This window comes from Oryzias latipes, chromosome 18 (assembly GCF_002234675.1).
Source record: "Oryzias latipes chromosome 18, ASM223467v1".
In the NCBI taxonomy this organism is placed as follows: Eukaryota; Metazoa; Chordata; class Actinopteri; order Beloniformes; family Adrianichthyidae; genus Oryzias; species Oryzias latipes.
Window position 1 is genome coordinate 13,713,580 of NC_019876.2, and position 25,595 is coordinate 13,739,174.

The 25,595-nt window shown below is 37.2% G+C and overlaps 2 protein-coding genes and 2 long non-coding RNA genes across 5 annotated transcripts in view; 3 read left to right on the forward strand and 1 right to left on the reverse strand.

Annotated features, from left to right (window-relative positions):
* LOC111949219 (ciliary neurotrophic factor-like) overlaps window positions 1-25,595 on the reverse strand; it is an 88,032-nt gene that overhangs the window by 25,953 nt on the left and 36,484 nt on the right. The window lies entirely within an intron of this gene.
* LOC105357674 (glutathione hydrolase 5 proenzyme) lies at window positions 1,794-24,879 on the forward strand. The gene is made up of 11 exons (XM_023965789.1): window positions 1,794-1,983; window positions 2,132-2,452; window positions 5,504-5,693; window positions 5,774-5,934; window positions 6,032-6,178; window positions 6,306-6,436; window positions 20,248-20,432; window positions 23,303-23,394; window positions 23,619-23,725; window positions 23,888-23,998; window positions 24,074-24,879. Exons 2-11 carry the CDS (start codon window positions 2,311-2,313, stop codon window positions 24,218-24,220), a joined length of 1,413 nt encoding a protein of 470 aa, XP_023821557.1. The 5' UTR covers window positions 1,794-1,983; window positions 2,132-2,310; the 3' UTR covers window positions 24,221-24,879.
* Window positions 14,759-16,023, forward strand: LOC111949222. The gene is made up of 2 exons (XR_002875240.1): window positions 14,759-15,241; window positions 15,988-16,023. It is a non-coding gene; the product is annotated as an uncharacterized LOC111949222 (long non-coding RNA).
* Window positions 16,244-18,280, forward strand: LOC111949221. 2 transcript variants are annotated; one of them, XR_002875238.1, is made up of 5 exons: window positions 16,244-16,390; window positions 16,602-16,633; window positions 16,794-16,927; window positions 17,811-17,936; window positions 18,232-18,280. It is a non-coding gene; the product is annotated as an uncharacterized LOC111949221 (long non-coding RNA). The 2 variants fall into 2 exon arrangements; XR_002875239.1 differs by lacking the exon at window positions 16,602-16,633.

Below are 25,595 nucleotides of genomic sequence, written 5' to 3' on the forward strand. Positions count from 1 at the left end.
TTTCAAGTTAAAAGCAATCGTTAAAAGCAGCGTAAAAAAGTCCACCGTCACCAACGGGTTTGGAAAAGCCGGTTTGCTGCGTGACGGAGAGAACAGCGCATGGAGTGAATGTACACTCCATTTACGGTTTCTAAGGAAACCGTAAAAGCGGAATTTTGCTTTGAAAAACTCACAGCCTCCGTGTGAGCTGGAGACATCTTCTCCTGCTGCTCTTATAGAGCTGTGGGGCGATGGCAGTCTGAAGGCTCCCACACGTAACAACGCATCCGCCCCTCATACACAAAACGTACAGTATTAAGTCCGATTGCTTTGCACAGAAACGATTTGCTCCGTCCACCGGCGCAACGGGGACGAAGTGCTCCTCCTTGAAGCAGCCCTGGCCAGAGGTGTCGGAGTAGATAGGAAGGGGAGACAAGGAGCGCGCGGGGCGGGAGCGGAGCGCAGAGGCTTCTGAATTCTGATGCACGCGCCGCACTGAGGCGCGCGTATCACGCTGAGGCGCGCGTATCACGCTGAGGCGCGCGCTTTTCAGTCGCCGCTGCTGTATTTTACCGGTGTGTTTTTTAACCAGCCCTGTTACTCCCATAACGCTGCCGCGACACAAGCGGAAGGAGAGCTTTACCCGTTCGCCCCTCCATGCACTGCTGATACTCATTCTTAAACACGTACAACAGTATGGCGAGCCGGGCATTGGCCCCGCCTTTAGCCCCTAAGACTCATGGGAAATGTGGAATCGTGGATGTAAATTTCCTCATCATAACTGAGGGATGTAATGTTGATTATATGGTTACTGTTTGTAATTTTATGTATGATACCTAGATTGTCAATAAGTAAAAAAAAAAAAAATGAAATAAAAACACCATAACTGAGGAACTTGTGAACAGAATAGAGGTCCATGCTGTTTGACAGATGTCAATACACTCAAATACATGACCCAGAGGCAAAGCTGGCACCACCCACAATGTGCTAATGAATTGCACTCATTCTGGAATTCTGGCCGTGATCTGTCAGGACGACAATATCGCCTAACACATGCGCGGCTTGTACTCTGCCGCGGCTTGTGTATGTATAAAACTAATTTTACACGTGAAAATGGGTGGGTGCGGCTTGTAATCGGGTGCGCTTTGTAGTCCGGAATTTACGGTACTTGATCTGGTGCCAAAACCATTACAGTCATCTGCAGCCTGCAGACATAACGCTAAAAACGATCTCACCTTTTTCACCAACGCCTATTTCTGTCTTTAACTTCACAACTCTTGAGTCAATTAGTGACCCTTTAGGAATGAATCCTGTTTTCTTGACAAACAATCCCTTTTCCATCTCAGGTCTGTATTCAGGTCTGTTTTCTGTCTTTCAAACTAGACATCTCTGTCATGAAAAGAGAGGACGACATTTTCAGGTTGATTTCTTACAGTTTGATGGAAATCAAATATATTTTATGACCCACATTGTACATAGTTGAACCTGGAATTAGTCTGAAAATAAAGTTAACAGTATAAAAAATATGACTTGCGTTCTACACATCTTTGATTTATCGTATTTCCGATGGCGTTTGCACTCCACTGCACTTTGTGTTCGCGTGACACGGATGTCCTGCAGCTCTTCCTTTAACCCTCTAACTGCCTGCTCAAACAATAGATTTCAAGACCTCCTATCTAGTTTCTTTAGACAGGTTCATTGGAAGAAACTGAGCAAGAAGCCACACCCTTTTCCCCTGCGGTGCTATAACCCCTGAAGTGTTGTCTCATGTTTCATTCTGTGGCACTCCTCTTCAGAATTGCTGTGCACGGAAGTCTGCATTGCGTTTAGTTGGAGCCATGGCGCGGTCTAAAGCAAAAGTTTATCTCTGTTCCGCGCTGATTCTGATCAGCCTTATCTCCGTGATTGGGTGTATAGCTGTTTTGCCAGGCGCAGGTGTCCAAAAGAAGCTTACCTAAAAATAGCAGTAGCCACAGACTCAGAGATATGCTCGAAAATTGGAAGGTAGGTGCACTTGTGCCGTTTATTACGCAAATCTGTCAGAGTTTGAGTCTCTGGAGCCATTTTCATTAATATTTCTGCGTATCACAGAAAAATCACAAGTGTAGCACTAATAATAAGTGACAGTTTGCTCTTGCGTGAATTGTTTCAGGGCCATACTTAAAGAAAAAGGGGGCTCTGCAGTAGATGCTGCTATTGCCGCGCTGCTGTGCACTTTTGTGGCAAATCCGCACAGTGCGGGGATTGGAGGGGGCTCCATATTCACAGTGATGGACAGCTCTGGTAGCAGACATTCACATTTGCTCAGTTTTCGTCATTTGCTCTTTTGTCATGAAGTTCGACACACATAGAATTGAAGTTATTGTGTTTTACATTTTTAAAGGTGATTTCAAAATCATCAACTCCAGAGAGGTAGCGCCTACAAAAGTGAAATCTGACTTGCTGAAGTCCTGTCCCGAGGAGAGCATGACAGGTAGTCTGGCCGAAAAATGCATGTTTTCCTGTAAATGTCCCATCCTGTCTGTTTTTCTTGCTCTCTGTTAGTCAGAATTCTGGAGGGAAAACAAGTCAGAATATTTTTATGCCCAATTTTCTTTTCTTTCTCTGAGGCTCTAATCCTCTTTCGTAGAGTTGGATATTGGAAATCTGGCAGATATTCGCACTATTCAGTTTTAGGGACTGTCAACAAATTTTTTAAAAGTTTTCTTCAATAACTTTTCAATTATTGGACCAATTACGCCAAATCACTCTAGAATAGTAAAACTGATTAACCACTACTGGTTAGTAGTTTAGATTAGCTTTTAAGAGTTTTTCAATTTTTTTTTTTTTTTTTGTGTAAACTTTAGCACCTTTCTTAAATGGCTTTTTAGGTATAGGACCCAATCGGCCCAAATCACTTTAAAATAGTAAAACTGATTAAGTACCATCAGGATCTGACAATTCTATTAGCTTTTAAGTCTCATGAGGAATTTGAGGCTCCTTTTAATTTTAGTTTACCGGTACTTTTAGTGTAAGTTTTCGCGTTTTTCTTTGCTTTTACTTCTGTTTTGGATTCCTTGTTTAGAAATTACAAAAATTAGATAAAAACTTAAAAGCTAATCTAAAATGCTGTCCCCGATAATATTTATTCAGTTTTACTGTTCTAGAGGTAAAGCTCTAAAAATACTGAAGCTAACAAAGTAATGTTCTGATATAATCTTTGTTGTAGTAAGACAATAGGGTCATGATAGTTAGTAAAGAAAATTTGGTGACAGTAGCTTCAGTATCTTCAGGGCTATTGCGCACCTTTATTATGAATCACAAGTCTATTAAAATTTGAAGAAATATAAACATTAAAATAAAGATGGAATTTCTCACAAAATATTTATTATAGCATGAATATGCTGACGAGTCTTTATTACCAGCTCATATAAATGTAGACATGTTTACATTTTTGATGGATTATTGATTTTTACTATTAATCTAATAGTGTTTTCACGGAGCTTGCAAATTGTTGACGGTCCCTTGGCACCCATCCTGCTGCTGTTTCTGCATTTACAGCTGGAAGAAAACAATCCTCATTAAAAGGCAGAAAAAAATGATATTTTTTCTTTCGAAATGCTTTTGTAGTTCTCTCTCTCTGTGTTAATACAAAATCATTCATATATGTGGTGTCACATTAGAACGTTTATCAGAAGACTTATTGAGTCTGGAAGCTCAAATCTGCGAAAATCTTCCTAACTTTACCGAGTCTTGTTGGTAAAGAAGCCCATTAAAGTCCTGCAATCTGATTGGTTGACCCCGCCCCCATTCCATTACCAGTTATAGATCAGTTTTGACACATAAATCTAGCAAGGAATGTATCAAAAGTCCAAGCGCAGTTGTAATGTGCTCGTGATTCATGGCAGCAGTTTTGAGCAGTTGTAATTATCTACAAGCTCGTCCATATTGGAACATTATTACCTTCATAAAATTGATCCCAAATGTAACATTTTTGTTTGTATTGTTTTGCTGGTCTTACATCTTACACTTTTCCCACTTTAGCTATTTATGTCTATAACCAAGAGGATTTTGAATGTGTTGTCTTTTGTTGTTGTTGGTAAAGCAATTTGTTGACAGTCCCTAAATCTAAACACAAAAGTCTACCGACACCTCTAGCTGGCACAAGGTGCTTGACTGGCTCTTCTTTCAGCTCGAGTGCCACATTGTTCCCGGAGCGAATGTCTGCCGAATGTCCAATATCCCACCAACTTCACCTCGGTAGAATTCACAGATGTGCAGAAAAAAATGATTGATGTCTTATCATGACACATTTGGCAGTTACAATTTGCCCTGACATGGGGTTCGCTACCTTCCACCGAAATACTGGTGCCTACAAACAAAATTCTGGTGTCCAAAGTAAGCTGACCTTCTGACCTCACATGGTGACTGGAGAATCATCTCTTTTGTCCAGAGATCTGCAACCTTCAAGACTTAAAGAACCTTTCTGTTCTAAACCCAGGAGACACTGTTTTGAATTCATGTTATAATTATAAATAAATAAAACAAGAATTATTGACCCAATAATGAACTGACTTATTGCTTTTTTTAAAATAAATGTTAAACTATGCCATTTTAAAAAAATACAAAATGTGTTTTTACTTTTGACAAAAGTGCATATGACGTCCTTTTAGACACAAGACTTTGTGCTACATCCTGCTCCAGCGTCATTCCACTCTAAGGAAACATTTAAACAATACACGCAAAACAAATTAAAGAAAATAAACTTTTGGTTGTTTTATAAAGTCTACTTATATACAGTTCCAAACACACTACTGAAGTGCCATTGTCTTTTTTTCTTGTACTGGTGTCAACCTTAATGTGACTTTATTGGCTTATGATCCAATAGAATTATTTGAAAATATAAATGTTCAGTACTTCCCCCTCTAGACAGCAGCTAAACACTGTTGTGTATCATAAACCTGTTCGAAAAAAGAAAAAACATACATAGTTTACAGAAGTTTTTTTGATTGACAGTACAGTCAGCAGCAGTGTAAAACTGTTTTTTTTTACTGTTACAAGAGCATCAGCCTTAAACTTAATAAATCTAATTAAAGTGACACTGATACCTAATCACCACTATTTTTTAGGATGATTAATTTTTTTTTTACTTCAGCAAGAGTAAGATATAAAAAGATACTATAGACACTATAGTATGTTGCTACTTCACACAATACAAACATCTACTCCTATGTTTAAACTAAATTCTGTGTGTTAAAAAAACAAGGGTTAAATATAAAGTAAAGCTAAATCTCAAGCAAAGCAAATCATGTAAATTATCCATACTATTCAAATGTACTCAAACTATTTAGTTTGGTTCTTACATGTACTCTCTGCATGTGTGTTGACATTTGGTTTCTTTCATTATTTAAAACATGTGCATGAAGTGTTATGGTCAATCGTCAGAGGACCTCACCTTATTTTAGACTATAAGAGGTTTCTGAAGTGAATTGAGGAAATGTGTCATGAGATAAAATAATCTTTGTCCGTGTTTCCATTTATTTAGATGTGAAATGGATTGGAGTTCCAGGAGAAATTCGTGGATATGAAGCGGCTCACAAGCTGTATGGAAAGTTGCCCTGGGCAGATCTCTTTCAGCCCGCCATCAAGCTGGCAAGAGAGGGAATTCCCATCTCTGATTTCCTCCATTCACACATTGAGAATATCCCAAATTCAAATGAGACCCAGTCTTTACGGTATTGATAAAAGAATAGCAAGATGTGAAAAAAAAGTGAAAACAGCATTGTAAATTGATCTTTTCTTTTCTGCTTTGAAGAAAATTATTTACAGACAACAACAATAACTTTCTTAAAGCTGGAGACTTTGTCAAGTTTGAGAAACTGGCCGACACTCTGGAGATGATTGCAAACCAAGGACCAGATGTCTTTTATACTGGAAAAATAGCAGAAGATTTGGTCCAGGATGTGAAGGCAGCAGGTACCGTTAGACAGTTTTCAGAGATTTATGCAGCCATGAATAGGTTTGCCTTTGCTTTTGCTGAACCGACAGCATTTGTTTCATGGGCTTTGCTCAGGAGGAACACTTGAGCTGCAGGACCTGGCATCATACAACGCTACCTTGACTGACGCATGGAATGTGTCTATGGGGGAGTATCGGATGTACTTCCCCCCACCGCCTGCAGGAGGAAGTCTCCTCACACTCATCCTCAACATCATGAGAGGTTCCCAGTGGCAGAGCTGCCGTTTCTCACACGTGAAGCAAAATTATGAAGCTTCGTTTAAGGAATAGCCTCAACTGATATGTGTTTTCAAGTATTTATACTTCTGTGTGTGTGTGTTTGTTTGTAGGATTCCCGTTAAATCCAGACAGTCTGACTGGGAAAGAAAAGACACTGTTTTATCATCGTTACATTGAATCTTTCAAGTTTGCAAATGGACTCAAGAAATACATTCGAGATCCAAGGTTCACCTCAGAAAAGGTTAGTTCTGCAAAACTCTTAATAAGTATTTTGTTATCAGCCACATGATTTTAGTGAAATTTCTTTATTTTTTTTAAAAAAGGGGACATTTTCATAGAATTTGATCAATTTCGGTTTGTATGATTTCTTGTGGCTATAAATATTTTTCTGCTCTAGCTAAAGCTCATTTCTCTCACATAGATGCATTCTTTGAGACGTTTTATTTTATATTTACATTTTTTTATTGAGCTTGTCAGTTTATCTTTGTAGACCCACTCACTTCAACTTACTTTTTGGGGTCTAAGTGTTTTCTGTTGGTGTTCTTGAAGCAAATTGAGGAAATTTCAACCTCATTTTTGTAATTGAAGGCACCACGGTTGCTCTCTAAAGCTCGAAAACTTAAATGGGAAGCTGGTTGACTGATACAGATGCCAGTTTCCTTTGACTAACAGCGTGGGTCTCTTGTTTGATGGACCGGTACACTGTTTCTAAAACAAATTCTGAAAGTTGTTTGCAGAGGATTTACAGACTAGCAGTTGTGTTTTACAATACATGTGTTTTTGCTCTGCCACTTCCTTGTCTTGCTTAGTTTGTTGGGTTATTGTTTTTTGGCCAAATCCATATAAAAACTGCTTGGAATAGAAGAGTGTTAGGTAGGGGGGTCGAACCACGCTTCAGATGTCACTTGTGTTTTGAACAGTTGGGCTCGCAATTCTCTAGAAATGCGAAATAAATCCTGAACGTTTCCCGACCAGTTCCATTGTTTCCCCTGTATTGGAATCAGTGTCAGTTCATTGCACTTTACCATGGCTCCTATTAAAAACGTTCTGTGGCTCAAGATCATTTCAACTCGGTTTTACCTAATAAAACAATACACTATGAACGTTGTGTATCAAAACCAAAACACTGCAATGAATCTATAATGGCATGCCATTTCTTTGTTATTAGATATAGCTCAGTGGAATAGTCAATGGCATCTACTTCCAGTGGATCTAGGTTCAAGTCTGGCACTATACATATTTGTTTTGCGTGTATTTTTGTTTTTTCATGTGATGTGTATTTTGCTGTGTCAAGCACTTCTCACAGAAAGCATCACATGTTGTGTTGTTTCCCATTTTTGTTAATATCATTAACAAAAATTTTCTGTTTTACGTTTTTTCATCATTATTTCCACATTGAAGTGTTACAAGTAGCTTTGTTGAAATATATGTCGAAATACAACTAGTCCGCCACCAGATGCCGCTGTTCTGTGTGGTTTCGAAGCCCTAAATGGGTGGTTAATTTTTCCGGCACAATTACATGAACCCCAATGATATGGAGTCCTATACTGTTCATAATTAAATAAATACATATTTAATCAAATAAATAAATATGGCCTCATGCAAATACACAATCAACCAATAAATCTCTCATAAATATATAAAAAGATCATGCAATTGTGAAAAACCTGCACACTAATTTTAAATGAGCCATTATATTATGCAATATATTTCATTTTGCTTTAAAAACCTGTTCATTATTTTAAAACAGCATTTTAAAATATTCATTTTTAATCATGTGGAATATTATTATAATTCTGTCTTTTTTCAGAAGCTCATATTTCAAAATCAATTTTTTCCAAAATAGCTTTGTTTTCATTTCATGTTGGTGTTTTTCAGAATGGCTTATTTATTTCATGAAGAGCTATCTGTCAAGAGCTATCTGTCAATCAGTGAAAGTGGGCGGGGTCTAAACGATTATTGGCTCATCCATGGAAATCGACTCTTATTCCTCGATACCCGCTTAGCGGTGTGCCAGTCAGAGAGATGACATATTTCAGTGATATCTGCACGATTTTGCTGACATTATAGATCAAATAGAGACAAACAATCTGTCTGCTGCACCAAACATTGACAACTCTGTTTTTGTAGTTTGAGGGTTTGTGTGGACCAAACCACAGAGGAGCTCCGCTCGTCCACGTCTATAAGTCCCCCGTTGAAACACTCCTCATTCTTACGCCATTCACTCTCATAGCTCACATCGTGCCTCACACTGTGTGTCGGCTCGCAGGAGGCGAGCTGCGCAAAGCGGAACAAGCCTGCTCAGGCCTCCTGAACCTTATATTTTTCTATTTTCATTGAGACAATGATTATAATCAGGTCCTCTGATTTTATTTTTCGCTCCCGGGAATATGTTGAACCTTTCCTGCGATGACGTTTCTGACCGCGGTCGGAAAACGCAGCGGAGATCCAGGATTGATTGAGCAATTCTGCAGCCAGGGCTTACTCCATAATCCGTCTCTGTACTTTGGAGGATACCTTTTTTTACTATTACTTTTCCGGGGGACTGGGCAACAGACCCTTAACTTGCGCTCACACATACACTCTCGCGCTGCCTGGGCGCTCTGATTTACACGTAATTTAAAGACGTAGTTTGACTGCAGGACCTGAAGCAGAGACTCTCTGGGATGATCTCATGAACTCAAACATGGAAACATTGTTATCATGTGAAACTATTCAAAATAAATAAACCTAATCTTTTAACACTCCATGTACATTGTGCATCCATGCATTGTTACTGAGATAAGCACAGGCAACCGCTCCATGTGGCTATCAGGCTAAAAACATTAGGTGGTAGCCCCTCCCATACAGGGCATGTTGCGTTCATGGAACTCCAGTTCATAGAAGTTTTGTGGAACTCCAACAACCACCCAGCCTAACTTAGACCACTACTAGATGTTCATGAGAAGATGAAAATTGCCGAACCGACCACAAAAGCACCCGAATTATGCACACTCGCCCAAAGCCACTTTTATCCACAAATGTAGAACCAAAACTGCCCAATTTCGTGTAACACTGTGGATGTGTTGAGGTGCATACTCCCCCTAGTGTTGAGGAGAGTGCACTGCGCCGTCAGGTTTGGTGAAGCCAATAGACCTTTTTCGCAAAAACCGGAAATACGTCATCAACGTGTAAACCTAGTTCCGGTTTGTGCTTCGCTGGCGGAGAGCCTGAGTTGTGTTCCGAAGTTCACCAGCGCCGATGTGATGAAGAGTGTGAAGATGCATTCGTCCACTAAAGGAAACAAATTGGACAAGGGATATAAATTCGTCCACGAAGAGTTTATCCACCATTACCAAGGTAAGCTTCAGCTAGCTTAGCCATAGCCGCATCACCGGTAACTCTTTGTTTACGTCAACTGTAAATCCTGGCGTTATTAATTTGTAATATAAGGTATAACACATCACAGTGAATATGTTGTGTTTATGTTAAATGAAAAGGCGTGAGATTAACATAACACCCCAAAATTTGGTGAAGCTGTAAATAAGAAAAGTTAAGTTGCCCGTTTGCGTGTTCATTCTTTTTGCTGCTCTGCTGCGGTTGCGGCACTTTCTTCACTTACTATCAGTATTATTTTTCTGAAAGTAGGGTGACCACACGTCCTCTTTTCCTGGACATGTCCTCTTTTTTTATACCTATATAATAAAATAACATTGAACATAGATGAAATGTAATCATATTTGCTTTATGAATGAAGCTCTGCACACCAATTACTCTCGATGAAATATCTAACAAACTCACTTCACTCCTCTTTTTTACTAACTCAAATCTGGTCACCCTACTGACAGTTATAGTTTCATGTTACATTGATGTAGCAACATAAGTATGTCTTAATTTTAACCTATTAATTTATTGTGTCTAGATATCACTGGATGCAGAATGTGCCAACCTGAAAGCTTTCTTCTGCAGTTGTGCGGCTGCTAAAGGATTCTGCAATCACATAGTTGCCATCCTGTTCCAGACCGCACATTATTCACAGCTGGGTCTGTAGGCTGCTCCACCCACCCTGTCCTGCACGAGTGGCTTGCAAAGATGGCACAGACCAAGAGCACAGGTGGGTTTGTGATCAAATTGTCATTAGGATTTTAGAACGGATGTGTATCCATAACAGTTGTAAATTATTATAAAAACACCCCAAGTAGTTACTACAGACTGTAATTGCTTTCTGCCTTTTACTTATGAGGGAATCCATCCTGAACCGGTTAGTGAGCTGGTGGTGCTAAAGCCCAAAACAGTTGGCAGGGACGGCCTGAGGTCCACACTGTACAAGGCATATACAGGTGATTCATTTAACTTTTTGTTGCTTTGTGAGCAAGTTAAGTTTTTTTTTCTAATCTTATGACTAACCGAATTATGGTTACAGCAGATATAATGAATTACATTTAAATGTAGTTATGCACTTATGTCTAACTTTTGTGTGTTGTGTTTCTCTTGTGTAGGACCACAGCCAGATCCATATGATGGCATCTAGAAGCAGATTATGTCAGGTGCATCCCCAACCTCTCATGGCTGTGTTGGATGGGGTTTCTGAGATGGAATGAAAGAGAACTTGGATAGATATTATAGCAAATGCATGAATGTATACCTTAAATTACACTTATCTTGTCTTTAACAATCAGTTCAGCCTTCTGTCTTGCTGTTGATCTGTAATGTTATTTTTTATTGTAAATGTTTGATGTTATTTGAGTTGTGATTAATCAGTTGTTGTTACGCATACCAAAAAATTAAATGAGGCACAATTTTGACCAAATTGTTTTATTTGTTCATCTAATTTTTTTGTGAAGTCAAAGTCACATTTCAACAGAAAAATATTACGAATATAACAATTATATTTAATTAGATTTTAAGAATATGTGGTAACACTGAATTTTTCCATACTATTTGCACATTATACATTATTTACATACCAAACATTAATTCACTCTTCAAAACAAAAAAGTCTTTGATAATTTGCCAAAACACGGCAGTTAAGCCATTTCTGATTCACGCTGCCCATCAGTGTGAGCGGCATGAGAGAGTCCCTGATGTGAAAGGACTTTATCCTACTGATCACTCTTTCCACTACAATTCTGAGGTGGGCAATGGCTGCGTTTGTTCTGTTTCCTCCTTGCTGAATTGAGCTGAAATCTTAAAAGGTGGAGTGATGATCTTATATCATCAGTAAGGAGGTCTTGAACGAGGAACTCTTTGTCCGCCATGACATTGTCTCCTGGCTGCAGCAGAGGAACTTGGCTTCTAAGTCATGGATGTAATCCAAAGCCTCATCCAGAGCACCTGTGAAGATAAAGAAATTAAAAATCAGTCTTAACATATTTATGCTACCTTTCAACACAACACAGTAATCATGTTTTGAAAAGTATGTTAAGTATTTAATTACAAATACATTTCATTTAGTTTTGTTAAGGAATATACAAAATGACAAAATGAATTAAATACATGTAATTAAAATAGGTGAGAGCATGAACAGCTTTTATTATAAACATTAATTTGTTCAGGTAGAAATGCATGTATCCAATAAGGGTACACATAGTTGACTAACGTTAACCAAACACATTATGAACAACCTTACCTGCAGGTGGGTGTGTCACGTAGTCGTGATCCATTTACTGCCTTAGCTCAGTCACCATGTCGCTATGTTCACAGCATAGCTGCATAGACTGATGTTTGAGGTTCTGTCATATACTGACTCCCTTCTCAAAGGATCAGTAAAGTTGTTCCAAGGGAAAATACTCAGGACAACACCACTCTTCAGGCGACAGACGACGCAGCCGCACCACAATCCGGAGCGAAGTTAGTAAGTGCCGGCAGCAGAGGGAGCAACCTGTGTTTACATTAAACTATGCCCTTCATCTCTTCAGATCGCCTATATCCATTTGGGTTTCAGTTTTGGATCCACAGGAAAATAATGAAATGAAAGGCCGGGCTGTTTTTGGTTGGAAGACGAACAGCCTGGAACACAACAGAATCTGCCACTCTTTGACTCTGCCATTCTTCATATGTGCCGCTATGCTAACAGGAAGTTGTTTTACACGTCATTGACGTATTTCCGGTCGAAAAATGCGGAAGTGTGAAAAAGGTCTATGTGAACTCATGGTGAAGCATCTTCGATCGATGTAGTCAGGGTGCTGCTGCTCATGTCTGAGTAAAGGAGTAGCCAATCACAAAAGTGTCTCCGCCTTGTCTAGTTTGATTGACAGATAGACCCATTCTCCTGAAAAAGCTCTTCATGAAATAAATACGCCATTGTGAAAAACAGCAACATGAAATAAAAACAAAGCTACTTTGGAAAATATTGATTTTGAAATCCAAGGTTCTGAAAAAAGGCGTAGAATTATAATAATATTCCACATGATTAAAATGAATATTTTAAAATGCTGTTTTAAAATAATGAACAGGTTTTTAAAGCAAAATGAAATATATTGAATGATATAATGGCTAATTTAAAATCAGTGTGCAGGTTTTTCACAATTTCAGGATCTTTTTATATATTTATGAGAGATTTATTGGTTGATTGTGTATTTGCATGAGGTTATATTTATTTATTTAATTAAATATTTATTTATTTATTATGAACAGTATAGGACTCCATACAATGAGGCTTTATGGGGCTTCTATTCCCATCCCTAACAAGGAGGAAGGTGGTTCCAAGTAAAAAAAAAAGGTTTTAATAGTTAAAAAGCACTGAGCAGGGTGAAGCAAAATAAATAAATAAATAAAATAAAAAAACCCTGTCAGAGAAACCAGGGGCCTGTTTCAGAAAGGAGGTTCAACCAACTCTGAGGTTGAACTTGAACTTGAACTCTGAGTTGGTCAATCGGGAGATTAACAACTCTGAGTTTTCTGTTTCAGAGAAGCTGATCCGAGGTAGGTCAATCAACTCTGAGTGGACTGATTCAGAGTTAATCGTGCGCACCGCGACTATAAGAAGCCATTATCAATGGAGCGCAGATATCACGAGTCACCATGGCAACCGTGAAAAAAAGAGGTCTGCGTATTTTTCGCCAGCTGACGTGAAAAACCACATAGCATAATGGCAAACGTGAACTTCTTTGCCCCATTTGAACATTTCTACCACAAGTTAGACACACCTGGATTCTTTATGATTCTGGCCATCTTATTTACCTGCAGCACTGTTTTCTGAACTCTAACTTATATATATATATATATATATATATATATATATATATATATATATATATATATATATATATATATATATATATATATATATATATATATATATATAGTGCTGTATAATGTATTTCAAAGGTGTTTCAGGGATTTACTGATGGAGAACGTGTACATTTGGTGTTAGCTAGGAGGTCTCTGACAGAATAGTTGGAAGGAAAAGGCGGCTGTGACGACTAAAGAGAGTAAACTTGCTGATTTTATTGGTTACTTTAACCTTTAAAGTGTTTCAAAATAATATTTAACATCTCTATAATAGTTACCGTAGAATTCTCATGGTACAATGCTTTATAGTTTTTGTTAAGCATCTCTTCATTTAGCTTATTTTTTCAGAAATATGGCTAGTGTTAGGATCCTCTATGTACCGCATTAAGCCATTACAGGTATAGCATTATAAATATTGATTATGATTCTATAATTCTTTAAGGCTTTGGTAATTAACTGGATTGTTTCATTGGGTTTGTCATGTGTTCTCTGATATATCTACGCAAAATGTTTTACTCAAACATTTTGAGTGAAATGTACATTTTTCTTTTAAATTCTAACTGAATTATTATCTCACTCAATTTAAAAAGGATTTCAATAGTTGAATTAACTGTCTTGGATAAGATACACTTATCAGCCAGTCAGCTTTTTATAAACATCACTCTGCAGAAACAGCCCTGCTGAAAATATCCAGTGACATTGTGATGTCTCCTGATTCTGGCATATATACTGTTCTAGTTTTACTAGATCTTTCACCAGCCTTTGACAGATTTAAAAAAAAAAGATTGACCTGATTGGTTTGTCAGGATCAGTTCTCCACTAGTTTTCCTCTTAATTATCTGTTCAGAGTTTAAGTTTCACGGCTATAGCCACATAATGTCCAAGTTAGCAAGCTTAATGTGCGGTGTTCCTCAGAGCTCTGTTCTGGGTCATGTTCTGTTTCTGATACGTATGAGCCCCCTGCACTGTCAGAAAAAAGGGTACGGTTGGGGTACGTTTGTGAACACTTAGGGTACAAATGGTGAATTTGTACCCTAAGTGAGTCATAATTACACCTTAGGGTACTCATATGTACCATTTAAGGATAAAAAAGGTACAAATATGTTTCCAACCATCAGAGGGCCCATATTTGGACCCTTTATTCCACAAACAAAGGTACAATAACTTGTGTGACAAAAGTAATAATTCAAAGTGTATGAAATGTCACCCAAAATCATTTAATACGTTGTTGGTTATTTGGAAAAGATGCACAAAATAACCAAATATATTTAAGAGACCACACATCTTTTATGACTAGTTCTGAACAGTACACAAGCACATTATATTTTATTGATTGTGCAGAGCATCAAGATAATAACTTTTAAACATGTATTAGTGTGAGCCTGTTTTTTTTAACTTATATAAGAGCTGTTTTGTTTTGCCTTTAATTTAGAGCAAAAGCACACTATAGACAACATTATTTGATGTTTTTAACCTTATATTGTGTACTTTAACTTGGCCTAAGTTCAATTTAAATTTCTAGTCTTTGAGCTGTTAATTTAAGTTATTTTCTTTCTAAGCATACATTTTCATAAAAAAAGTAAATTTCTCTGTTACTACGTTACATTATGTGAACATATTAGTACCTTTTAGCTTTTCTACCTACACAGGAAAAATGAGAGTACTTTTTTCGGAGTTACCATCAGTAATTTTTGTTTAAGTAGGTGTAAAAACGTAGAGGAAATATGTTGGAGTAAACCAGCGAGACCACGCCCACTCTACTTTCTTAAGTTTCGTTTCTTCCGCCATTTTGTTATCCCGCAGCGGCCGGAGGAAGATAGAGGCTGTGACTGAGGTAAGTCTGCTAATTGCTCAAAAATAAGTTGGAAACTTGTTTTGAGCGGGTTCGGTTATTTTATCTGTAAGGACTAACTTTTTTGTAGTGGAATGCTGCTATTCCGCCGTGTATGTGCCTGTGAGGAGATTGAAAACTACGAGCAGGAGTTTGCTAACGGTTAGCCTCAGCCGTTTGAAGTTCAGCTAAATGCAGCCATTAAATAAATTAAGCTGTTGTTTTTATTGGTGTTGTACCGCGTTCCGTTAAATACATTGAAATATATACATTTTATCACTAGATAATTCTGTCGCCGTTTTACCGATGTACGCTGGCGTTGATGCACCGGTTGTTGTTGCCCCCCCCCCCTTTTTTTTCTGTCTGTCTTTCTGTCTTTCTTAGTAAGGAAGCCAGCTACTTTTGAAACGACCAGCTCAGGTCCGTCGAATTCAATGCGTTAATCATTTTAATCTGTAATGTGTAGGAGTCCAAAAACGTTTTATTTTATTTTATTTTTACACCGCAGTATGGCAGTCCTTCCCATTTATGTCAGCCTGCCTTAGCTGCTGTGCGCGCGCAGCCACCATTTCTTCAATGCAAGACAGTGACAGAGACTGTTTAGGTTGTCATGATCGCTCATTGTTGGTCAAGCGAAGTTTACATACATTGTGTTGTTGATTTTGATCATTCTCCTGAATAAATGCTGTGTTGGTACCTTTTGGTGTTGTAATGTTTTTTCTTTTTTGTAATTATTTTTTTCCCACCAGGAAAGATGCAAGCTGTGCGTGAACATGTCGAACGCCAAAAAAAAAAAAAAGTTTTGAAGTTCAGCTGACCTTCAAATCCTTTTGGGAATGCGGTGAGTGGAAACATCACAATTTCCAGCATTTTTCTTTACAGGAATCAGTCAACTTTGTGGATAAACTGTCAGCTGTGATGCAAACAGATTTTTTTAATTGCTTTTTAATTTAAAGATAATTTCTGTGCTGTATTCTAAACATAATTTTGCTGTGTTCACAGCTGCCAAAAAGTTCAACATCCCAACCTTGGACTTGAAAGTGTTTGATGACTCAAAGACAGAAGTTGATGAGCAGGTTTTTGATCTCCTGTTGAAAAACCCAAACCTTGGTGTGTTGGAAATTTGTCTGGCCGAAGATTCAAATCCAGAAGGTGAAGTTTTTCTTTTAAATTGTAATTTATCTATTTTGTTTTGAATGGTTTTGGGTAAATTCCCCTTTGATGTCTGAATTTATTTCCAAGGGAAATAATCTGAGTTTTTCCTTTTAAAGTACATGCTAAATTAAGAACATTTTTGAGCTGAAGAGTTTTGATTGTATATTTGCATCAATAGGAGTCTAAGGGTTAATGATTTCTTTGACAGGATAGTGTGGGGAACAAAACACGGGCAAATAAGTATGAGTTTTATATCCTATTGCTGTCTTAGACAAGATAATAAATCTGCCAAACTGTTAAGTCGGTCAGTATTTAAAAAATCTTTGTTTTTACTTTTTTTGTTTTTGCTATCATACTAATTTAAATAGTACAGTAACTGAAAGCTTTAATACTTTGACAGATCAGCCGAGTTGTCCTGCGAAGAGCTGCAATACCAGTTCAAGTGGAGATACTGAAGTGGATTCAGTTGACACAATACTATTACAACACAGTCCTACAACAAGACGAAGAGTTGAAGACACCTCTCTGGCCAAAGTAAGTAAATAATCTTTTCACAAATTCATCTTAAGCATTCAAAGTCAGGCTGTCTTTATTGGAGCTATCCAGCCTTATAGATGTGAGCCAGATGCCAACTCAGACGAGGAGAATGAAGACAAGCGGAGCAGGGAGCTTGTGGCCTGCCAAATGTAGCTTGTACGTAACAACTACAAGCTTTCTCAAATTACATCTTTTCATCTGCTCCTGATTCATCCCAATTTGAGAAAATAAATATTCAGAAACACAGTTTTATTCTTAAATCCTATAACAATATGTCATCATAAAAATGCTACATTTTAAAAAATAACTTTCATTTGAGTGGGTCCCCCATTTTTAACATGTCGCAGTATTTTTCTCATGATGGGCATGTTTAAAACTGCACATCTGAGTATTCACTCAAATTGGGATGAATCAGGAACAGACAAAATAAATGCAGTTTGAGGAAGGTCTCTATTGTGACGCACCACATGAAATGAAGTGGGTCCGAGTCCCTCTGCTCTGCTGTATTCTGATGCGTCCACTTGCAGACAAACAGATCCATTAACATCTTCATCATACTTGTCTGAGCTTGATCTAAACTATGGCCGGAAAGCTTCAATATTGCTCACCATTTTGGTTTCACCACTAATGTTAGTTTTAGGTTGGAAGGACTGTAAGCTAGAGGGAGAGGGCGTAAACAAAGGGATGATCGGACATCAGCAGAGGGTAACTACTGTGTCAATAGCCCCGCCTACAACTCAGAAGTTAATTTCTGATCAACTCCATACCACTCTGCACAAACTGTCTTTAAACATCATCTCAAAGTGCTTCAACCCCAGTAATCAGTGATTGCAGTTGTATTTTTTATTATTAATATGGACTTTTAAATTTGATCCAATAGGTGGTTGCTGTCATTGGTGAGGATGCATCATCCGTTGAAGGTCATGTGAATGTCCTGCATATCCAGTACAGCAAGGTGCGAGAGGATATACTAAAGAAGTACCCTTTCTTGAAGACAACCTCAGGGGTCAGTGACATTTTAAATCAGTTCTCAGCTTAAAATACATTTTGAATGTCAATATAAGCTGAGACATCTGCTAAAATGATCATTAACAGCTTTAACTCAATTGTAAAAACATTGTAATTTTCTAAACCCATATATAAATATATATAGTCATTCAAGCCAAGTAATATTTATACAATGAGATCACTAAAGGGAAATGGCAATGAAAGAGGCAATAAAGAATATTAGAATGTTTTATGTCTTTTGTTTGTTTTAGTTAAAGTGAATGATTAATTTTCTAATTTTTTTCAATTTTCAGTTGTTTGATGTTGACCGAATGCATCCATCACCTGTCAGTTTAAGCCAGCGCTTCAAGGACGGCGTTTACCAGTATTGTGCCAAAGGTGCTTGAGCTTGTTCAAAGAAAAGCTCCATTAGCCAAAGTCTCCAAAGAAGCAAGAGAAGAGATGCTTGCAGAGGATCTACTAGGTATTCAAATAAAATGTAAGCCTTGGTAATCTTTAGTGTTTTATAGTTCTTCTTTTTAGAATTCGTATCAATATTATCTTATCACATTTATGCATTTTATTATTAAATTATGCATTTAAACTTGGTTATAAGTTTACTTTTTTATTATCTATTTTTAGAAAATGTAGAATGCAGTAGAAAGATTTACTTAAAATGAGGTCTAGTGCTTCTTTTGTTAATGTCACAAGTTTTATTTCATGGCTAAAAATGGTAACTGAAGTGCTATGTGCTGTTTACAATTGATCAAATGTTAAGGTTATAGTTACAATGAATGCAATGTGAACTGAAGGAAAAATATAGATTTTTCATTATTGTAAAATTGCTAATAATTGTAAATATATGCATCCTTATGTGACACTGTGGAGCTTAAAACATTCATACTGTGAAATGTCAGAATTGTAATTGTTTTGAATGTTTAATAAATGTGATAAACAGTATACTGGTCTTTTAATGTGCTGTATCTGGTACAAATTTGCCATCAAAGGGTACAAAAGGCTTGTCACTGGGGCAGTACCCTTAAAAGAACAAATTTGTACCTTTTATAAAGGTACATTATGGTACCATAACACTAAGGTACAATTTTGTCCACAGAGGTACATATTTGCCTTTGAAAGGTACATACTGTAAGGGTACAGATACGCACCTATATGAAAGGGTACAACATTTGTACCCTTGAGGGTACTGCCCCAGTGACAAGCCATTGTACCTCTAAAGGTACAAATTTTGCACATTTTTTCTGACAGTGTGGGGAAGATCATCCAGGAGTCCAGCGATGTCTCACTGGACTCTACAGCTAACTCTGTTTAGCTGTGAAAACTCTACAGCTAAACTCAGAAACATAAACATTAGCTATTGCCCCTGATGATGCCATACCAGGGATTAAGCAGCATTCATTTTTTCTTGAACAGGCTGTCAAACCCAGCCTTAGAAACACGGTTATCATTTTTGATTAAGATATGTCACTGGAGCCAACTAATAGTCTTTTAACCCTTGTGCTATCCTAGGCACTTTAACGTTGGGAGTTGGGTCATTTAGAACCACTACACAGTGCTCTGAACCTTTTTTCTTCAATGATTTGTGAACCTCACTGGTGTCCATGGATTACATGAAATCTTTCCACCTTTATCCACCTTTGTCATGGTAGGGAGAACACGTCAATGTAAGGGTGGGGTCATCTAAGATAGCACAAGGGTTAATTATGATTATGCCATTTTTAACCAAACAAAAAAAAAGTTTGTTGTTTTATAAGACATAGTTTCTGCAGAGCTGCAGTATTTCATTAAAAATTTGCCTCTGAGTTGTGGGCAACACTGTTGGAACTGAGCAACCCCGCCCCCCTTACCATCACTCATAACTGAGCTACCTACTTACCAAGAAAACACACAAACAGTGAAAAGCATTTTACTTCTACAATCTATCCTTCCAGACTCATTTAGCGGTGGATTGATACACTTGTTGAATTACACACAAACACAACAAAAAATGACAAGCAATATTGGAGCCATCCAGCCGTGCAGTTTTCTAGCTCGGACGAGGAAAAAGAAAACATACATGAATCTATTTGTCTACAAGTGGATGCATCAGAATGGAGCGGCGCAGAGTTGTGGCCCGCCTAGTGTATTTTTCTACGTCACAAATACGATAATTCTTCTTTTCATCTGCTTCCAATTCACAACAGTTTGAATAAAGAAATACTCAGAAATGCAATTGTAAATGTCCTCCATCATCAGAAAAACCATCACCAAAAATATGATTTCATTAGAGTGGGTCTTTAAATGTACCTCTTTGTTTTTTATATTTCTCACAGAGGGCGAAGCAAATCACAGAAGAAAGCTTTGCCAACTACATACGAAGCTTGATCACAGATGACAAGACGCATGAGCTCCAGTTTTACAACGTTACCCCACATCTGGACAGCACTGGCACCACGCATGTGTCGGTGCTACATGAAGACGGATCTGCCGTTGCTGTCACCAGCACCATAAACTACATGTCGGTGACCCAAAAGTTCTGCTTCACAATTGAGAGCTCAATATTTTATCCCCTAAAGGTTCAGAGCACTGTCTAGTGGGTCTAGATGACCCAACTCCCAACTTTAACCCTTGTGCTATCCTAGGCATGTTAACATTAGGAGTTGGGTCGTCTAGACCCACTAGACCAGGGGTCACCAACCTTTTCGAGACCGAGGGCTATTTCATGGGCAGTAAGTTGTATGAAGGGCGCCACTAAAAACCTCCTACCCCCCCCCCCCCCCCCAAAAAAAAAGAAAAGACAAAAAAAAAACACAATTTGAGGACTTTCTTTTGTGTGCCCTATTTTTATTTGCTCATTTTACACACAAAAAGAAGCATGAATTTTCTAGACTCGTATTACAGGGGGGTCAAAGTCAGTTGCAGAAGGGGCCTAAATCCAAAACACACTTTAAGTTGCAGCCAAACAAGATAAATATTTATTGAACACACTAAAGCTAAACTTTTAAACCAAAAAAACTTTAACTTAATTTTAACTTTTTAAACATAAATGTGAATAAAAACAGACAGGAATATTAATCCAGAATAATAAATATATTCTGTAAAATGATGCAAATATGAACAAACAAAGCCAGAAAATATTAATAATTAGAAATAATAAATCAAATTATTCCATTTTCTTTGCTCTTTTGTCATTTTCTTAGAGCTCAACTCCTGTTATCATTTTTGGCAATAAGTTCATTTCTGCTTGGTGTGTGATCTGTGAGAGTCTCTGGTCTTGTGTGTGTCTTTGGTCCTGTGATAGTCTCTGGTCCTGTGTGTGTGTCTTTGGTCCTGTGTGTGTCTCTGGTCCTGTGTGTGTGTCTTTGGTCCTGTGTGTGCCTTTGTGAAACGTATCAGAGGGATATGATTATTTAAAAACCTGTTATTGTGAAAATCATATTTAGTTCTCATAAAACATTAAAAACTAAATCACAGAGCTCATCACTGGGATTACTCCAAAAATATTTGGCATTTTTCTAATTTTGTGCAACACCAACAGTAAAAATCCTCCAAAATCCTCAATACTTTTATAAACAAATGATCTATAGTTTATTTATGGTCTGAAAAAGTGCAGCTGTTTTCCAGCCTGCATTACCTGCTGTCTTTATTTATAAGTAACTATCACCAACTAAACAACCGTAAAAATAAATGTATATGGAAAATACAGACAAGTATTGAAAATGTCCGCAATAATTAGTAAAGAATGACATTATTAGAATGACCTGAGTCATTTAAGCCACCCCATGATCCAGGTGTTGCGCAATGCGACGTTTCACCTCGCAACCTGCGCCCACTACCCCTCTCCTCCTCACACACACACGCGCGCCTTTTCTCATAGGCGGGAACGCAGATTCGCAAGTTTCAGGTCGTTCCATACTCTGCCATATATTTCACGATAGCAGAACTTAAGTGCATCAAATACTAATAGCAAGCACTGAATCACCACCCCTACTATCCAGGCCGGTACTGTTACGCTCAAGTCTTGATTTACTATCCTCTTACTTATAAGCAGCTCCACTGGACATGTCTGAATCTGCTACCCGTGCCTCATGTTAAGCACAAACCCGGTTTGTCAAAAACGACACTCACATAAGTTAGCGGAAAATCATATCTGTCTGTTTATTTTGAACACCCCCACTGCCAGCCAAACAGCATTAACCTAACTTCTGCTCACAGCTCCCTCACTTATGGTGAGCGATTTAACACACCAAGATTCCCCACTTCCCATGAGTCTTAGAAGCTGAAGGTTTCCGCCACAATATATTGATTTGCTATATGAGCAGTGCTATTTTTGGAGCATTCCCGTTAAATTATATTTACCCTTCCAATCATTTTTTACATTCTCGCTTTAACTGGGACAGCGATCTTTGTGTATTTTGTGGAAATGATCTAGAAACTGTGGAACATCTTTTCTTTGAATGTTTGCATGTAAAGAAGTTTTGGTCTTCTTTTCATAATTGGCTTAAATCCAAAAAAAATCATCATTAACCCTTTAAATTGGAATACAATTACAATTAAAATACAATTATACAATTAAAATTTGATTAAAATTAATTGACAAAAATCTGGACTTTCTGATTAATGTACTGATTGTAATTTCAAAGCATTTTATTCATACTTGTAAATTCTTAAAAGTGAAACTTCACATTATTGGATTACTCAACCTAATCTCTAAATCTTTACATTACATGAATCATAAGAACGCCCAGACATTGTGTCATTTATTTGATCTATTTAAACTTTTGTAATAGATCCTTACTTTATTATTTTTTAAGTAATATTTGTTTTTATATTTGTTTTTTTTTGTCTACCTTTATCTCAGAATTGATATTGTTGTCATTGATAGACATGCCATGGTTGTTTGTTGAAAATTTACTTCAATCAAAAAAAAGAAAAACATTTTTTTTGGGTGCATTCCCTGCGGGCGCCACAAGGGGTGCTCGCGGGCGCCAGTGCGCCCGCGGGCACAGGGTTGGTGGCCCCTGCACTAGACAGTGCTCTGGACCTTTTTTCTTCAATGATTTGTGATCTTCACTGGTGTCCATGGATTACATGAAATCTTTCCACCTTTATCCACCTTTGTCATGGTAGGGAGAACATGTCAATGTAAGGGCGGGGTCATCTAAGATAGCACAAGGGTTACATGACCAGCATTTTGTAAGAACAAAAAAAACAATACCAATGAATAACAGATGAAACAAAATAAATAGTTGTGTTTGTACGAGAATGAAAAGATTGAAGAGGTTCAAAAGATTATGTAAACAACACTAAACAAAACTATTTTATAACAGCACGGTTAGTGAAAAATTACTTCACGTTAACATCCTTTTTTGTTTTTTCTTCTCAAAGTTTTGGGTCCAGGGTTGTGTCTCCAAGAACAGGCATCATCCTGAATGATGAGCTGAGAGACTTTTGCGGGAGAGCAGACACCATCTTACCTGGTAATCTGACCAGCATCACTTCATTTTCATCTTAGCTTCTATAAGAAAAACTAGAATGCAGTTATTTTAAATACTTGACTGTAATAACACAGCTTTGTTTTTTTTTATTATCTCACTGTCCAACTGAAAAAGAGCAGGACGGAAAGAAGCAACTTTTTAACATTTGAGCTCTTCTTATAACTGACCTTGTAACACATAATTGCAACTAGAAGTTCTGTTGACAGGGGAGCGTCCCCCCTCATCCATGTCCCCCGTTGTGCTGAAGTCTAAATCAAGGACACTTATGATTGGAGGATCTGGTGGGGGCAGGATTACGACTGCAATGGCATCGGTATGTGTCTGTAGAGGTCACGCTTGATGCAGAAAAGATTTTGAGCTTACAATTCTAATAACAAAGCTGTCTTTATATCTATATTTTAGATGTTGATTATCAGAGTTAAATCAAAAAAACTTTTTTTTTGTATATGAAAAAAACAATGCTTTTGTTTTCAAGGCTCTCATTAACCACCTATGGTTAGGAAAAAGTCTTAAGGGCGCCATTTATACTTCTGTTGTTTTTGTGGACTCTGAAAATGCATTGGATTTTGAACCTGACTTTGACAAGGTAAAAAGCATTTATTGTTAAAACAACGTTACACCTTTGCTCCATCTGAATTATTTTTTTCTTATTGCTCCTCAGGATGTGATTGAGGGTCTTAAAGCACTGGGACACAACCATACAACGGTCCGAAAATTTAACAACAGTGTTAACGCTGTGGAGAAAAAGGACGGCTGCATCTTTGCTGTGTCTGATTTCAGAAAAAAGGGAAAGCCAGATGGTTACTGAGCTCACATGTGATGAATGTCATTAAAAGACTTTTGGAGATGTGAAAACAAAGAAACAGCAGCTGAATGTGTATATATATATGTGAAAGAAGCAGTGCAAAAGGGTTCCACCAACTGAACTTACACTGATAATGTTTTATACAACCTTTTTTAAATAACAAGTTTTGACCTTATAGAGTGAAGCAATTCCTCTTTGTCATTTCATTTCAATCATTTTTTATCTATGCATTTTTTTCTATCATGAAAATTGTTGTTTATATGTTTGTTGTACATTATTGAACATTTTCACAATTGAAAAGGAGCAGAGTTGAAGAATACAATTATTCGAATTATCTGCTCCTTTTTAAACATTGCATCATTTTACACTTCTCACCCAATCACCTATGCTCAAGTGTCAACATACGGTTCAAATAAACATAGTAAAAACATTCCATTCATTTAGTACATACAATCCAAATATTCCATTCAATTGTCAAGTTTACATCCGTTTAAATTGAATATTTTGACGACCTTTTAACTAATTCTCCTGGGAATTCCACGTTATTCCCCCTGCTATAGGCAAATACTTTTGCTTTAGTGTTGTTTGAGCAAACTGTTGTTTGAAATGAAACCTTCTATGATTTTCATCTCCTGTAGTTAAAATAAAAAGCTTTTACAAGTCTTCTGGTATTTCTCTGTTTCTAGCTTTAAACATAACTAATAAGGTCTGCAAAGTTTGACTAAATCTGACTTCATGAAAGGTTCATTGATATGATCTCTAAAGTACGGTGGCCCTGAAGTGCAAACCATTCAACAAATCACTCGATACAAAAACATTTTTAAGATCACAACAACAATTTAAAAAGCAGTATTACATTTTAAAAAAACAAAAAAAAAAATCAGAAACCAAAACTTAAAAAACAAAAATGAAAAAATAAAAAAAAAATTCAGAAAAGGAAATTAATTTCCAGGAAAAAGAAGAAATATTAAAAAATGAAAATATTTCAGAAAACAAAATTTATTTCTAGAAAACAAAATGAAATATTAAAAAATGAAAACATTTCAGAAAACAATATGAAATATTGAAAAATGAAAAACATTTCAGAAGACAGAATTAATTTCCAGAAAACGAAATCTTCAAAAATGAAAAACATTTCCAAACCGGAAGAGGCAGGTACTATGGGCCAACGCTGATTGGATGATGATGTTTGCCAATCATTTGAACTGAAAACTATTTTAAATGAAGCAATGCCGGATTTTATTGTCCAGACAACAATATACCATATTAATCCATGTAATTCCCATTTAAATTTTAAATAAAAAATGCAGCAAACTGTTAATGAACTTTTAAATTCTTTTTTTTAATATTTCGCCTGAAGCAGAACGGTCACCCGTAA

What these genes read in the sequence shown, in the direction of transcription:
- LOC105357674 (XM_023965789.1), top strand. Translation starts at nt 2,311, where the DNA reads ATGAAGTTCGACACACATAGAATTGAAGTTATTGTGTTTTACATTTTT. An exon ending in CAAGGTTCACCTCAGAAAAG is followed by an intron (nt 6,437 to 20,247) that starts GTTAGTTCTGCA and finishes TATTTCTCACAG; the next exon opens with AGGGCGAAGCAAATCACAGA. An exon ending in ACCAGCACCATAAACTACAT is followed by an intron (nt 20,433 to 23,302) that starts GTCGGTGACCCA and finishes TTCTTCTCAAAG; the next exon opens with TTTTGGGTCCAGGGTTGTGT.